Source organism: Medicago truncatula, chromosome 8 (assembly GCF_003473485.1).
Source record: "Medicago truncatula cultivar Jemalong A17 chromosome 8, MtrunA17r5.0-ANR, whole genome shotgun sequence".
Taxonomy (NCBI): domain Eukaryota; kingdom Viridiplantae; phylum Streptophyta; class Magnoliopsida; order Fabales; family Fabaceae; genus Medicago; species Medicago truncatula.
Window position 1 is genome coordinate 17,206,137 of NC_053049.1, and position 16,032 is coordinate 17,222,168.

Sequence of the window (16,032 nt, forward strand, 5' to 3'; positions counted from 1 at the left end):
TTTTCTCTGTGTTTGATTTAATATCCAGCAAGGCCAATGACAAAAGTTATCCACTTATTTTAGGGTCATAATTCTGAGGCGATATTCAGCATACACAAATGAAATGAAACTAGTTGTTTGTATATGGTACAAAAAAGCATTTTTTACCCATAGTATGTGGTTGTCAATGAAGCCCAGATAAGTAATACGAGCATGATACAAATATTTGGATACGCGGAATTTTAAAAATTCAAGATATGATTTAACTTAGATATGTTTACAAATTTTTTATAATAAAACATATATGCACGTATAACATTTGATATAAATATGCATTGATTAATATTTATTGATATATAATTATAAATATCACAATTTATTAAAAAAATAATACTTTTGATCAAAACAAATTATCAGTTTATGTGTAAATCATAATAATCTAGGACGTCTCAAAACAGATTTTGTTTAAATGTTGATTGATTAGGTCTCTTTTCTTTTATTCTCTTTTCACAAACTTAACTCACCTTTTTCTCAACTTTATCTTCTCTACGATACATATCCATGAAGTATTTTAGAAGAGTAATGCTAGCGATACTCTCTCTAATACTCATTTCTTTATTGGTTTAAACCATTATAGGTCTACACTTTGAAAATTGAACTCTCACAAAATGGTGGGACATACATTGATTTCATCCAATAAACAATTACGTGCTAGAGAGAGTGTTAGACCATGTCCAATGGTTCACCATTCAACATCCACTTTTTCAATTCCCAAGACTCCACATCATTTTCTCTCTCTTATTCAATACTCATTCAACTTTTACCCTCTCCAATGATTTTTCATTCAACACTCTACCCCACCACTTTTTATTTCTTATTCTTATTTAATTTTTTTTTTTTTATAATTACATAAAATTATCGATTATAATTAAATTAAAATAATACAATTAACTATTTATTTTTTAGGTTTTTTGGAAAAACAAAATTTTGCAAAATAATTTATTTTTATTTTCTTAACTTAAAATGCAATACAAAAAACTAAGCACGCGGCACACAAATAATTTAAAATGCAATACAACAAACTAAGCATACAACACACAAGTAATTTATTTAGTACGATAGAAATCATCTTCAATCACGATACATTCCAAACTTTGTCCATATGTGCTTCACTAGATCTGCTTGCAATTCGTGATGAACATTTGGATCATGCAACTCGGATCTAGCACGCACATGATTTGCAAAAGCTGGTAACACCTCGGTCGAGTATGGTTGTGGTGTACTAGATCCACTTCCCCCAGGTTGCTCAAAATCGGTCCAACGTTGAGCATATGTATCTCGTTCATCCTCAACAATCATATTATCTAATATGATGCATGATCTCATGATGATACCCAAATCAGCTATGTTCCACAAGCGAGCTGGTTCACAGATGATTTTTAATCGAGCTTGAAGCACTCCAAAAACACGTTCAATGTCCTTCCGACATGCCTCCTGATGTTTTGCAAATAACTTATCGGGTTCACTTTGAGGAAGTCTAATTGATTTGACGAAAGTTGGATAAGAAGGGTAGATACCATCAAATAGATAGTATGTCATATTATAGGGACGTTGATTCACAAAGTAATTCACTTTTGGAGCCTTTCCCTGTTCCACATCATCAAACACTGGTGACCGGTCTAGAACGTTTATATCATTCAACATTCCCGGACATCCAAAAAAGGCATGCCAGATCCATAGATCATGAGATGCAACTGCTTCAAGAATAATTGTGGTGGTTCCCTTATCCCCCTGGTAAATTGACCTTCCCATGCTTTAGGAAAATTTTTCCACTCCCAGTGCATGCAGTCAATACTCCCGATCATCCCTGGGAACCCCCGCATTTCACTAACATGTAGTATTCTTTGCAGGTCATCTTGGGTTGGGCTCATACAATCGTATGATTCCTTTGCAGAATCTAAGTAAGCACTCCAATGCTGTACTACTTCCTATTTTGATGTATTTATTGACCGCATCTACTGCCACATCATATGCTAACATTCGCATTGTTGTGGTACATTTTGCTAACAGTGATATACCTTATTTATTGGCTGCATCAACTAGTTGAGTGAAGTAGTTATCACTACTTGAAAGATCTCCAACGATTCGAAGGAAAACGTGTTTTTGCATCCAGTACCGACGACGAAACATTGCATCGTCATATGTAGGCTCATTGGCAAAGTAGTCGTCAATTAGTCTTTGGTTTGCCGCTGCATGATCTCTATTGAAATATTTTCTAGTACGAGATGCACTACCTTCCTCTAATTTTTTTCGACGCTGAATAAATCGGTTGACAATATAAGTGTCTTCAATATCACGTTTTTGGAAGTAGGCTTCGATATCAAAAGGGTCCATTGATAGTTTTTTTGGAAGTAGATTGAATAGTTTTTTGTGATATTGGAAGTAGATATAAATGAGATTTGTGAAATTGGAAGTAGATATGTGTCCCTATATATAAGTACATTGTGTGGTGGACATTGACGGATTTGAAATAAGTTATTGTATTAAAGCAAATAATATGTGAAATAATGGGCACATAGTAGGCATAATTATTAAAGCAAATTGTATGTGACATAATGGGCACACAGTGCGCATAATTATTAAAGCAAATAGTATGTGAAATAAGTCACGGGGGACTAGACAACACTTGGAACTATCAATGGGGATAATAGAGCAATCACTGAGGACTAGACAACATTGACAATTATTAAAGCAAACACTGGGGACTAGACAACACTGACAATTATTACCGAATACAAACAAATAGTTGATTGAAATTAATTTGCAAACAGCTCACGCTCCAAGTTTTCCAACGTCTCTTTTTTCCGGTCATCGAGATGCTCTTCGGAACTTAACTTTACATACAATTTCATTTTCTTCAATCTGTTTTTCTCCTATTGCACTGCGGTGAACTCTTTCAATTTTTCAATCTCTTGCACCTTGATTTCTTTGAATTCAATCCACTCCTTTTCCACCTCCTCCAAGGCAGCGTTCTTGCTTTTCTTTTTACCTTTCTTTTAGCTGCCTCCCTACCCATTGGACGAGCACTAGATCCTACAGAGTCCTCGTGAGATCTCTTAGATCCATTACTTCCTGACCCAACATTTCCTTCCATTTGACTTCCATAACGTGGTTGATCACGGAGAGCATGACATTCTTCCTTTAAAGTAAATTGAACATTCTTCCCACATGCAAATAATTTCTGCGCTTTTGCCAAAACATCATCTTCCGACCAACCACTTTCTTGCAAACGCTTAGCGACATCATAAGCACCAACCCATTTATTTATTACTTTGCTCATATAATTAAAACAGTTCTGGCATGCAACTAGATCCAGTGGAGAATCAAATGAGCCATACTCATTACAATACTCAGCAATTTTACCCTAATATGTTTCACCCATCTGGTTTCTCCTGACAACACTGCTTGTTCCAAACTTAATTCATGCACTAATTAACACCAAATTTTGTTCAGTGTTCCATGTTGGTTCCTTACTTTTCTTGCTCTTAGGAGTTGAATCTTCTGGATTTAGAGTGACTTCATTAGCAACTGCCATGCCACCAGGAGTTATTTGTGTTGAAAATTCAGAAAATTGAGATGCACAAACACTGGGAAAATTTTCATTCTCCATTGGCATATAACCATTAAACGGGGGTGTTTGAGATGGATATCTCATCATAGATCCATAATATGGATGAAAGTTTGGAACATAGGATGACTTGTTGAAATTTGGTGTAAAACCAAAATTAGGTATGTTTTGAGGATATTGGTTGAAAAATTGATTTGGATTTGGATAATTGTTGGGATTTTCGTAGTTAAATGAATTATTAGAATAATTTTGGGTGTTGAAATGGTTATTATTGGGATCAATTTCAATAAAAATTAGATTAAAACTTCACTTAGTTTGCTAATAGAAAGATAATAATAAGATTAAGATATTGAAAAACTTGATTTTTTTTTCCTGTGTCCAAATCAAATGAACCAAGTCTATTTATAGAGAAAAAAAATCATGAATTTTGGTATTTTAAAAAAAATAAAATTAATTTACAACGAAATAACTGAGGTCCAATTATTAAAATGATAAGAATCCGGACAACCAATCAAAACTGAACACGTGTCCATATTTATCCAGATTTTCGTCTCTCTCTCCAGCCTCTGCAGTCCGCGCGTGTGCTGCACGCGCCATTTCTGGCCAACCGAAGCCAGCCACGTGTTCCCCTGCGTCACATTAAACATTGTTGAAACCATTCAACCTCTCTTTCATCCACATCACCATTAAACACCACCATTGGAGCATTTCACTTGTTGAATGTTGCTTTCAACATACCCATTAAACACCATTGGACATGGTCTTAAAAAGTTAGTATTGTTAGCATTCCTCATTTTATAAACATCAATGTGTATATGTGTAGTATCCCATTAAATATTTTTAAGAATTAAAAAAAAACTTTTTAGGTATGTATCCGAGAGTATCCACAGAGTATTAGTATTAGATACATATTGAATATAGATACATCTTTGCATTTAAAGTATCTAAGCTTCATAGATGATTGCTTTCGATACATATAGAATTAACATTTGACCTGTAATTTTTAGTATTACATAGGTTGACCCTAAAACTTTTTGTCCTAAGGACACTTGATATGTATCAAAGTGTTAACAACTTTTTATTAGTATATGCAGGATCATCATTTGATTACATTGTTTCACGACAAATGGCACTAATATAATTAAACAACTAAGATTCGTTTTTGTAAGGCTTTTGCTTTTTCCACCCTATGCTTTTCTCACAAGCCCTTTTTTCTTAAAAAATATCCTTTGTTCGGATTATATAATCTGAACCCGTCATACATATAACGCAAAGTCAGAAAACCTCTCTCAATTTCAATAGCTAGGTTTTTCTCAAAGACTTCTCTCTCGCCACCAAAATCCAAAAATCCAAGTTTTGTGATTGTTGATTTTTTTTTTTTTTTGTTTCTCAAACGCATCACATTTCAAGCCTTTTCAAACACCAAACACAACCTAAGGTACCATTGCTTCAATTTAGATTAATTTAATTTGTTTTTTTTTTTCTTATGGATATTGAACGTGTTAGAAATATATAATCCAAACTATGTTGCTCTTGTTCTGATTATATATAATTTGAACTAATTCAGTGTATGTTAGTTTTTGGTTATTTTGTTGATCTTTGTTAATTATATGTATATGTGATTTGTATGTTTCAGATATGGACCATTAGACCGCATTAGAAACGACATACCTCCCATAACAACTTATGCTAGGCGAGGTTTCAAACTCCTTGTCAAGGTTTCAAAGCATCATGAAATATTCTTCCCTAGCTTCAAAGGGCATATTCACGCCATCACTGGTGGTTACTTTCCTTACCTTACTTTATTTGTTCTCTAAAAAAGGTTTAAAGTTAAAATGTAAGGAATTATAGTTTAGTCTTTTGTTGTTGACGAAACATTTTCATAATGAAATTTACTTTTATATACATATTATTCCAAAATATTATTAACTTTGTCAAAATTTATAGAAAAAAAAACTCATTGCACATTATTACATTGCGTGTTTCATTGCTTCTCGTGATATCTAACATTTGTTGTTCCATAATTAAATGCAATACCATCAATATCTCGACAAGACTTATACATGTAAATTGTGACCTCTTCAACTCAACTTTCCATTTTAAACCATTGATGACCTAAAAATGACAACATAATGGTAATATCCTTCTCTGTTATATACATTTACGTTAAATTCCCATGTGATTCACCATATTTATATTATGATAACCTCAAAGTGATTAATCATATGATCTCAAAACACATATTGATTTTGGAACTATTTTGATAAACAATATTCACACTGATATCAATAATAAAATGCAAGGTTACATTTTATTGTTTATGTTTCAATTTTACAAAGAATTTAACTTAAGTAAAACACAAATAGTTTGTTAAGGAAAATCACAAAATTCTTCTTAAGTTGATGTTTCAATGATAACAAACTTCATTGAAATAAAGTGATCAATATGATTCTAATAAGTGTTGTGACCTAACAAGTTACTTTAAGTGTTCTTGTTAAAAAAAAAAAGTTACTTTAAGTGTTCTTGACAAAAGGATATAACAAATGCAAAAATATCTGATGAAACATGAATCTTAATAGCACCAAGTGCTAAGAAGGACAACATAAAAATCAAAAGCACTTCAAAATGAGATCAGAAGCATCTCATGGGCATTACAAAATTGAAGAACAATATTTACAAAGTTAATATGACATAAAAAGATGATGTATGTCAATCTTATGAACAAAATTCTTCTATAAAAAATAAATTATTATTATTAGACATCAGAAACACTTCAAATTGCAGATCATAAGATGTGAATCACTTAAGATTAAAGTTTTTGAAGAAAGGAATGAAGATCAATTATACTTGAGGTTGCATATTAGGTAGATCGGATTTGCAAGTCAAGGGATACAAGTGGTTGAAATTCCAAAGATCTCAAGCAAATCAGAATGGACTTCATAATGGAAAATGCAGAAAACACCAAAAGAAATTATGACAAAAACATAACCAAATGGGCACAAGAAGATCAACAAAGATTAGATGCCGAGAAGCAAAACACAACAGCTAATTTCAAGACTTTCTTGTCAACAAGGCAAGGAATAAAAGGACAAAATAACAGCTAGTTTCTAACGACAAGTTCCTTGCTTGCGCACCAAGATTGAAGCTCAATAAAGAGAATCATCATTCAAATGATAATACATCTCTCCACAACTTCTAAACAAAATCTTTTATGATTTCAAATTCACTTAATCAAAAAGATATCAGAAGCAGAAAAGTACAAATTGCTTGAAAGTGATCATATTCATCCTTCAACTTCAGATTCAATTCTCAAACATTAGATAGAAATTACAAATACACTCGAGCCTCCAATATATATTTGACATATCTTTTATAGTGTATTTGAAAAGTTTAGATTCACTTAAGTGTTCATATTGTACTTAGAGAGAAAGATCATTATGAGATCAAATTGATCATTGTTAAAGATGAAGATCACAAAAAAAAAAAAAAATTGTGTAATCAATTGTAAAACTTTACTAATCCTCTTTATGGTATAAAAATTTGTAAGGTCGGGTAGACCAAAAAAGAAGAGAAAGTGTGTAGAATCTAGGAGAGTATCTTAAGCACCATAATGAAACATCTCCCAGTTTGTGGGGACTAAACTAGCCCATTTAGGGTGAACCATGATAAATTCGTTGTGTTAACTTCTCTATCTCTTAACTCATTTATTTGATCTTTCATAAGAAAACACAATCATCCAATCTCTTCTTGTATCAAATTCATTTTGATACATACTTCGTATAATTATATTTCAACATCTTCTCAAGGTTGAGAAGTAGCCAAAATTTTCAAAGGGTCACAATCTATGAATCCCGGATACGGATACGGGTGCGGGTACGATACCGGGTATGCGGATACGCAAATTTTTCAAAATTTAGGATACAATACGGCTAAGATAAGTTAACAAAAAATTTATACTAAAACTTATATGGAGAAAATCTTTCATGGACACAATCAAATCAATTTCGTTAGGTACATCCTCACATGAAGTGGAAAAAATTTAAAAAAAGTATTTGGTCATATCAATTAACTTTATTTAATTTTATTCTCTTTTATTTTTCTTATGGCTTTGTGTGTGTGCGCTTACATATATTTATTTGTGCTTGTGCCCAAGTAAGTATACCTCAACTTATATGTATGTAAAATACTTGAAGAAAATAAACATTGATTAAAAGAACTGAACACAAATTTTATCTAATGTTGATTAACTTAATCACCTTTCTCTCGTTAACTTCATCCACAAGAAGTATAATTTTAAGTGGTTCATTGAGAAACAATTCTAGTGATGCATATCATAAACAATTCTAGTGATGCATATCATAAATTGAATCATATACATCTCTACTGAATGTATACAACGTTGTCTCACTTTTTTACTCTTCGTATTTTTCTAGGATACGTATTTGTGAAGTATCTTATAAGTATCCATGTGTATCTGCGAAGTATCGTATAAGTATCCGTTAAAATATTTTTTAAAAATTTAAATAATTAATTCTGTTACTTCGTGGGTGCGTATCCGCAAATATCTGTGGAGTATCGGTATCCGATATAGGTACGTCTCAATTTCAGAGTATCCGGGCTTCATAGATCATAATTCAAACTCACCCTTCTTGTGACTAATATTTTTACTTCACAGTTGACCATCACCTATTCACTTTGTGTGGCCTTGTCCGTTAATTCATCGTGTCGACATACTTAAATTTCTCTGTGGTCTAATCATCATTGGCATTTGACAGTTCTAATTTGGTCTGATTTACCAATTTGATTCGTATTGAGTCAAAACTTATGCATTTAGGGCATTTGAATTCTTGATCAATCACTAATTCCCATGCCACGACAAGTTTATTTTTTGGATTATATAATTTGAAATCTAACTGCAATTAATGCAAATAACAAGGACTCTCATCTACAAATAATAAGGATTTTCATTCCCCACTTATTAAGAATATTTAAACATAATAATTTGAAGTATAGTTTATTGTGTTTTCCTAGATATAGTTTCAAAGAAATATGTAAATAAAAATTTCATTGATTATTGGTTATTAAAAAAAAGAGGAGGAAGAGCAAATTAAATGCAATTTGCATTTAATTTTACGAAAAATATGAGTTTATGAAATAATATAATTAAATATGATATAAGTGAGTCATTTTTACTTATAATTTGTTATAAAGAAAATGATTTTTTTTTCTTCTTATAATTTGAGACCAAGGGAGTAAACTTTTTAGAATCTAGGGTTAATAGTGTTTTTCATCCCTGTAATATATGTCATTTTCAGTTTTCGCCCCTATAAAATTTTCGGTTTGATTTGCACCTTCGTAAAAATTTTATTTTCCGAAAAACACCCTTAATAGGCCATTCAAAAACCAAAGTTTCTTGAAAAAAAATCTGAAAATATTAGGGGTGTTTTCCGGAAAAAAATAATTTTACGTGGGTGCAAATCAAACCGAAAATTTTATAGGGGCGAAAACTGAAAATGACATATATTACAGGGGTGAAAAACACTATTTACCCTAGAATCTTTAATGATTTAAAAAAAACAAAACTAATGTAATTTTATTTTACAACAACTATTACTTATTAAATACAATTTTACAAACTCAAGATCATTTGAATTAGATGATAATATATTTCTTACAAATTAACTAGAAATGCTAGATTCAATTACAATGATGAAAACTACAATAGTGTCACAGATATTCATTATCCGATTCACATAAAAAATTAAAGGAGAATGCTAACTATTGTTTTTTGGGCATTGGATAAGGATCTTTTTGACAAGAGATAATTAAGTCAACAAAAATTAATGTATTTGGTCGACATTATCAATTAAAAACGTAACTTTAATTAATTCATTTGACTTTTTTTTGTCAAGTGATTCATTTGACTTTTATAAAGAAATATAAAATGTTTGTCCTAAAATCTCTAATTAAAAAAACATATGTTTTGATTCAAAAGTAGTTTGAGAGTGAGAGAGTGACGTTGCTGTAGTATATATAACTCTCACTCTCACTCTCACAATTCCGCTTTCCCTCTCTTTCTCTCTCGAGCTCCTCTTCAAACGAAACGATGAACAACTCCATTATCGGTTTGTTTTTCACTTTTCTTCTTCCAATTTCTCCTTTCTCTTTTCATGTACTTGAATTTTATTCATATAGTTTATACGATATTAACCTCATTTACCCTCATAATCTTCTACACGTAACGTTTAATTAACATTTGAACCAACAAATCAGAATTTACCCTAATGTTTATTTATGTCACGTTAATATTTAGCTTATATTGTTTTGATCATTATTCTAAGTTCAGATTAATTATGGTTTTGCATGTTGAAGATCCTTTGCAAGGTGATTTTCCAGAAGTGATAGAGGAGTATCTGGAACATGGGATTATGAAATGCATTGCTTTCAATCGTCGTGGTACCCTTCTTGCTGGTATAAATCACTTTTACTCTCTCTTTTTTATTTATGCTGCTTTGGAAAAAATTGTATATGTTAGTGATGGATTTACAGGGTTTTTACCAATGTTTTAGACTACAGTCGAATGATGCCGGGAATCCGGTTTAATATAAAAAAGGTAGATTTGATTTTTTATTTTAAGGCTAACATGTCAAATAGCCCCTGTAATTTGAGCGAGCGAGGTCTGAAAATTAGCGGAATAATATTTTTACAGGAAGTGGTTTAAAATATAAAGAATCCAAAATTACGAGGGTGGAATTTGTGTGTGTGTTTCTTTTTTCAAGGGCTACTTTCAGACCTCGCTACAATTACAAGGTTATTTGACTTGTTGCAATGGTGATAGCGTTGCCATTGCGGAGGCATCAGAATCTCTGACTTGTTCCAATGATGATGGGGTCTGTGTTTAAATTCTAACATTTTAATTTGGTTTGAAGTTAATATTTATTGTATTTTGCTTTCGTGTTCTGCCAAATAGAGCAGTCTGGTAAATTTTTGTGTGAAGTAAGCTGATTTTGTGTATTCTTCTATTTTTGAGTTAACCATGTGTGTATGAAGCATGGATACATACACAACACGGACACTGACACGCCGACACCGGTAGTAATTTCAGAAAATTATGTGTCGGTGTCGGACACAGACGCATAGCCGACACCGGGACACGCCTAATCCGAGGAGTGTCCGCGCTTCATAGTGTGTGTCAATACAATATTTATTTCATCTATTGTTTCATTAAACTTTGAAGTAGTGGCCATACCGCTACACACTATACAACTATAACATTTTGGTGGTTTTGGTTACACTTCGCCATCCTTTATTGACTGCATAGATCTTAGAATATTTTGGGTTTTTAATTGTACATGTAAGATCGATTGGTTGCCCTAATTAGGAAAAATGTTAGGAGCAGATTGTCAAATGCAGATTAACATCCTTGTAGTTATGGCTATAATTGATGCCGAATTAGGCATACTCTCTGTTTTCATCCGAAAATCCCCAAGGAGGGAAAATGTAGGTCTCCTGGATACCCCGGGTATGGGATAGATAGTTTTCAGTATTGATATCGAGTGTATATCACATTGATACTAGGGCAGAGATTTGATTGTTTAGCCATAAAGATTATACCTTTATCCTGTTTTCTGGTCCAATTTTATCGTAATGCAATGAGTATATGATGTCAAATGCTATATATTGCTATTGATATGATTGTATGGAAAGTAAAAAGATATTGGTTCTGTCAATGATAATTAACTCAAGAGATTTGTTCCTCGTTTTACGGTAATCCAACTTTGGTATTTTCAAAATTCATTAGGTTGTAAACATGCAAGTGGTTATAATGCATTACACTGTTCTGTGATACCATTAATGATGATATAGATTTATAAGTGAGTTCATTCTTGAAATTGTCCATTCTTCTAATCTTTTAATGAGGGTGAATGTGTGTGGACTTCAATTGTGTGCAAACTGTAACATTTACATTTATGCTTTTTATCATTTGCCTATTTCATTTTTGTCAACTGCGTAAACCTTTTGCGATGAGTTCGGTCAACATGTATGTGTGTTGCATGTAATCTATTTGGAAAAGAAAAATTCAGTGCTTTCAAGTATTTACCTTAAAACCTTTTTGAGTATACTTTTTTATTTTCCTTGTGGGATTAGATTTCAGGAGGTAGTATTAGTGAGTGTATATCTTTCTGGTCAGCACGTTTTTTTTTCTTTCTTTTGATTTACTTTGAAGCATACACGCTTAAATTTGCATTTGAATGTGTGGATTGGATTAAAATATAGCATGTGTTGCTCTTTTATGAATTATTCACTCAAGGTATTCTACATTACCAACTTTCTCACTCATCTTACTTGATTTGATAAACTGAATCAGCTGGCTGCAATGATGGAAGCTGTGTCATTTGGGATTTTGAAGTCAGGGGCGTTGCTAAAGAGCTTCGAGATGATGAATGTTGTTCTCCCATTACCAGTATTTGTTGGTCAAAGGGTGGTAATCGAATTCTTGCATCTGCTGCAGACAAGTCATTATCCCTGTGGGATGTCTTGAGTGGTAAACGGATAAAAAGAATAGTTTTGCAGCAAACCCCTTTACTAGCTCGTCTTCATCCGGGGTCCTCCAAACCATCTCTCTGCTTGGTGTGTCCTCTGTCCCGTAGTCCGATGATTGTTGACTTAAACACTGAAAATACAACTTATCTTCAAGTTTCTGTCTCTGACAAACCAAGTGGACCAAACCCTGCCTCACGCAACAAGGGTTCCGATGGAAGTACCTCCTTCACACCTACTGCTGCATGTTTTAGTAAGTATGGAAACCTTGTTTATATGGGAAACTCGAAAGGTGAAATTCTTGTAATTGACAGTAAAGATGGCGAGATGCGTGCCATGGTTCCTATCTCTGGTGGTTCAGCAGTGAAGAACATTGTATTCAGCAGGAATGGACAGTATCTTCTAACAAACTCAAATGATCGAGTAATCAGAATCTATGAAAATCTGCTTCCACCAAAAGATGAAGTTAGAGCACTAGCTGAACTGAACGAGAACGAGAACATCGGTGATCTAAATGGTGTTGAGAAGTTGAAGGCTGTAGGATCAAAATGTTTAACTCTGTTCCGTGAGTTTCAAGATACAATCACGAAAGTGCACTGGAAGGCACCCTGTTTCAGTGGCGATGGAGAGTGGTTAGTTGGTGGTTCTGCTAGCAAAGGAGAGCACAAGATTTACATATGGGCTAGAACTGGACATCTTGTGAAAATCCTTGAAGGGCCTAAGGAAGCCCTTATTGATTTAGCATGGCATCCTGTACATCCTATTGTTTTGTCTGTTTCTTTGAGTGGCATAGTTTATATCTGGGCCAAAGAGTACATTGAGAGCTGGAGTGCTTTTGCTCCTGATTTCATAGAGATTGAGGAAAATGAGGAGTATGTGGAGCGAGAAGATGAATTTGATTTGAAGCCTGACACTGATAATGTATGTGAACGTTATATGGTGGTAGGTCTTATTATTCTTTTCTTTTCCATTTTATGGTCTTAACCAAGTTCATATCCTTGCAGGTAAAAGTATCTGATGTCAATGAAGATGAGGACGTTGACATTATAACAGTCGAGAAGGATCCTGCTTTCAGCGACTCTGATATGTCCGAGGAAGAGCTATGTTATCTACCGGTATCTCCCATTCCCGATGTTCCTGAACAGGATGACAGGTTGTTAGATAGTTCTTCAAAGATTGGGGACAGCAATAACTCTGGATCACCATTTTCGGAAGAAGTGGTAGCAAATGGACATATGATGAGTCGTGCCTCAAGTCCAGTTGAAGGTAATGTCACGCGATGCAAAATATGCTTGTAACAGTGTATTTTCATTCCTAAGATTCACAATTTTTAAACTGTACTATTGAATAAGTTTGTGAGGCCTTCGTATGAGTGTAGGTTTCTTCCCTATGTTGCTCCCAGAATTTCCATCTTTCATATACATTGATTCTGTTATTTAAAAAATATTGCTATGTAGTATGTAGTATTTGCATTTTTTGACATTTTGCCTTGAATATTATTTACAGATGGTGCTGTGGCAACACAAATTAAAAGAAATCGGAAACCATCAGAGAAGGTGTTGGCCTCAAAATCTGACAAATCATCAAGAACCAGAAGTAAATATTTGGTTGATGAGAGTGATGACAGTGATTTTTATTATGACGAGTTTTCTGATGAATAACAGCATATTGTAAATTCAATGCTGTCAAACTTGCGTATTAAAACGTAAAATCCGTTTCTAGATGAGAATTTCATGTTAAATCGGTGGTAAAGTCGATTTTGAGTGAAATTGGAATGCATCGATTTTGAAAGATTTAACTTGTTGTAAAATCGAGTTAATTTAGTTCGATTTAACCCGATTTTGAAGAAATGAACTTGTTTTTTTGGGGGTTTGTTTTAACTTTTAATAACTTTTAGAAAATTATGAAACTCTTATTTTTTGAGTAGTTTTTTTTGGATGTTTTGATGATTTGGTGAAATAATTTATGTTGGTTCATATATGTTTATGAACATGTTACTTTATTACGGCGATTTGGTATATATTTGTTCTATAATCAAGTTGAAAGGTATATAGTAATAATTTTAATACTATTTTAATATGAGGTAAATTTGAAGAGTTGAGTCTATGAGTTGATCTCACTTGAGAAAAATGAGTTGGCGTAAAAACTTGAGTAAACCTTCAATAAATGAGTTGATCTCACAAGAGTCTTGCCATTGCATTATGTTGCCGCTCCCTGCCACATTTTTTTTTAAAGTTTTTTTTTTGACAAACATTTTTTTTAAAAGTTAAAATTGCTACCCTAAAAAAGTTAGAATTGCTTACTGAATTTTCATTTTCATCATATTGGTTCGAACGGGAAGAGATCATTTGCAATTGGAGGGTATGAAACACATTTAAGGCACAAGAGTTAAAATTTCATTCTTTTAACAACACATTTTGAACCATCTGCATTCCTAGAGGCACAAGTGCCCTCAAGAAGTCTCCCTGAAGCTCAGGCGCGTCCCTCCAATAGATACCTCCTCTCGCAAGCATCTGACAGTACAATAAACTTATATGAGTAATCAAAACCTCATAGATTTATCACTTCACCTTGTCCCAAGACTCGTGCTTGGAAGGCTGTAGACCGTCAATATATTCCTAAAGATCTAGGAGTCCTCCAAAGGGGCCCAGGAATCCTTCAGAAAGGCCAGGACGCCCTCCAGAAGGCTCCTTGGACCATAGGCACGTCCTTTAGTTGGCACTACCTTAGCTGGCTTCTAGATGTTTCTAGAAGCCAGATAAAAGACCTAAACCCAACTTTCTTAGGGCATAAGTTACGCTTAAACAAGCCTACAATAGGCTATAAATACCACCCTTGAGATCAGTCTCAAGGCATCTCATAATACTTTACTAAATCCAAATATTTATTATTGTACTTTTGCAAGTACACACATGAATTAAATATAAAATTTACGCGCCAAAAACAAAAAATTTAGATAACTAACTCGGTATCCTTTGTTCAATTGCATAATTGTTAAAGATGATCCGACATTAGTTCTATTTGTCTTATTTTTTCTTTCTTTCATATCTTTATATTTGAGTCTAAAATTTGTTACTAATTCACATTTGTAGCACTAACACTTCTAATCATAGGCATGTTGGATGTTCGACACATGTGTGTATCCAACATCGACATTTAAGAAATATCTCTCTTTAAGACGTAGGTCAATTTTTGTACGAATGGGTGAACAAAATCAACTTGTTTTGCACTCTTATCCTTTATCATGTTTCACAATTTGTGCTTGTTTAATCCTTAAGGCGTAGGTCAATTTTTGTACGAATGGATGAACAAACATCAAAATGAATGCATAGAAAAAGTAGTAATGAATAGAAGCATATTTTAGCGTTACTTTTTTTTGCAAAGTATAGTACTTTTTAATGAAAATAAATTTAAAATAATTGTATAAAAGATACATTAAATTAATAAATTCTAAGTATTTTTAATATTTTGTAAAAAAAAGTATTATATAAAAGGACACATTAACTAATGGATTATCCTTTTATGTCATTTTACATTTATTAGTTAGTTGAATCGCTAATTTTACTAGACACTTTAATTAGTTTATCAACTAGTCATCAGTCATCAACTATTCGTTATAAACTACAAGTTATCAGCAATCAGCTAACTTATCAGTTATCCACTATTTTACCAAACAAAACCTTTAAGTCATTTTTACCAAAGAGGGTCTTAAGTCATTTGGATTGGTTAAAAAGATCATTATTTTTTATGCATATACATTTTTTCAAAAATTCTCAAAAAAATATAGTTAAATTAGATTTTATTTCATGAAAATTTTAACACTTGGCCCTAAATTTCATTATCTTAAAAAACTAAAAGTTTAACACACAAAAAATTATAAAAAA

The 16,032-nt window shown here is 32.8% G+C and overlaps 2 protein-coding genes across 2 annotated transcripts; one reads left to right on the forward strand and one right to left on the reverse strand.

The window, feature by feature from the left end:
* Nucleotides 1-46: 46 nt before the first annotated feature.
* LOC120577475 (uncharacterized) lies at nucleotides 47-1,791 on the reverse strand. Its single transcript, XM_039829024.1, has 2 exons — nucleotides 1,213-1,791; nucleotides 47-73 (listed from the first exon to the last, which is right to left on the reverse strand). Exons 1-2 carry the CDS (start codon nucleotides 1,789-1,791, stop codon nucleotides 47-49), a joined length of 606 nt encoding a protein of 201 aa, XP_039684958.1.
* Nucleotides 1,792-9,960: 8,169 nt separating this feature from the next.
* Nucleotides 9,961-13,879, forward strand: LOC25501141 (protein RBL). The gene is made up of 4 exons (XM_013589788.2): nucleotides 9,961-10,078; nucleotides 11,976-13,069; nucleotides 13,153-13,414; nucleotides 13,655-13,879. The coding sequence occupies exons 1-4, from the start codon at nucleotides 9,961-9,963 to the stop codon at nucleotides 13,807-13,809; spliced, it is 1,629 nt and encodes a 542-aa protein (XP_013445242.1). The 3' UTR covers nucleotides 13,810-13,879.
* The last annotated feature ends 2,153 nt before the right edge of the window (nucleotides 13,880-16,032 follow it).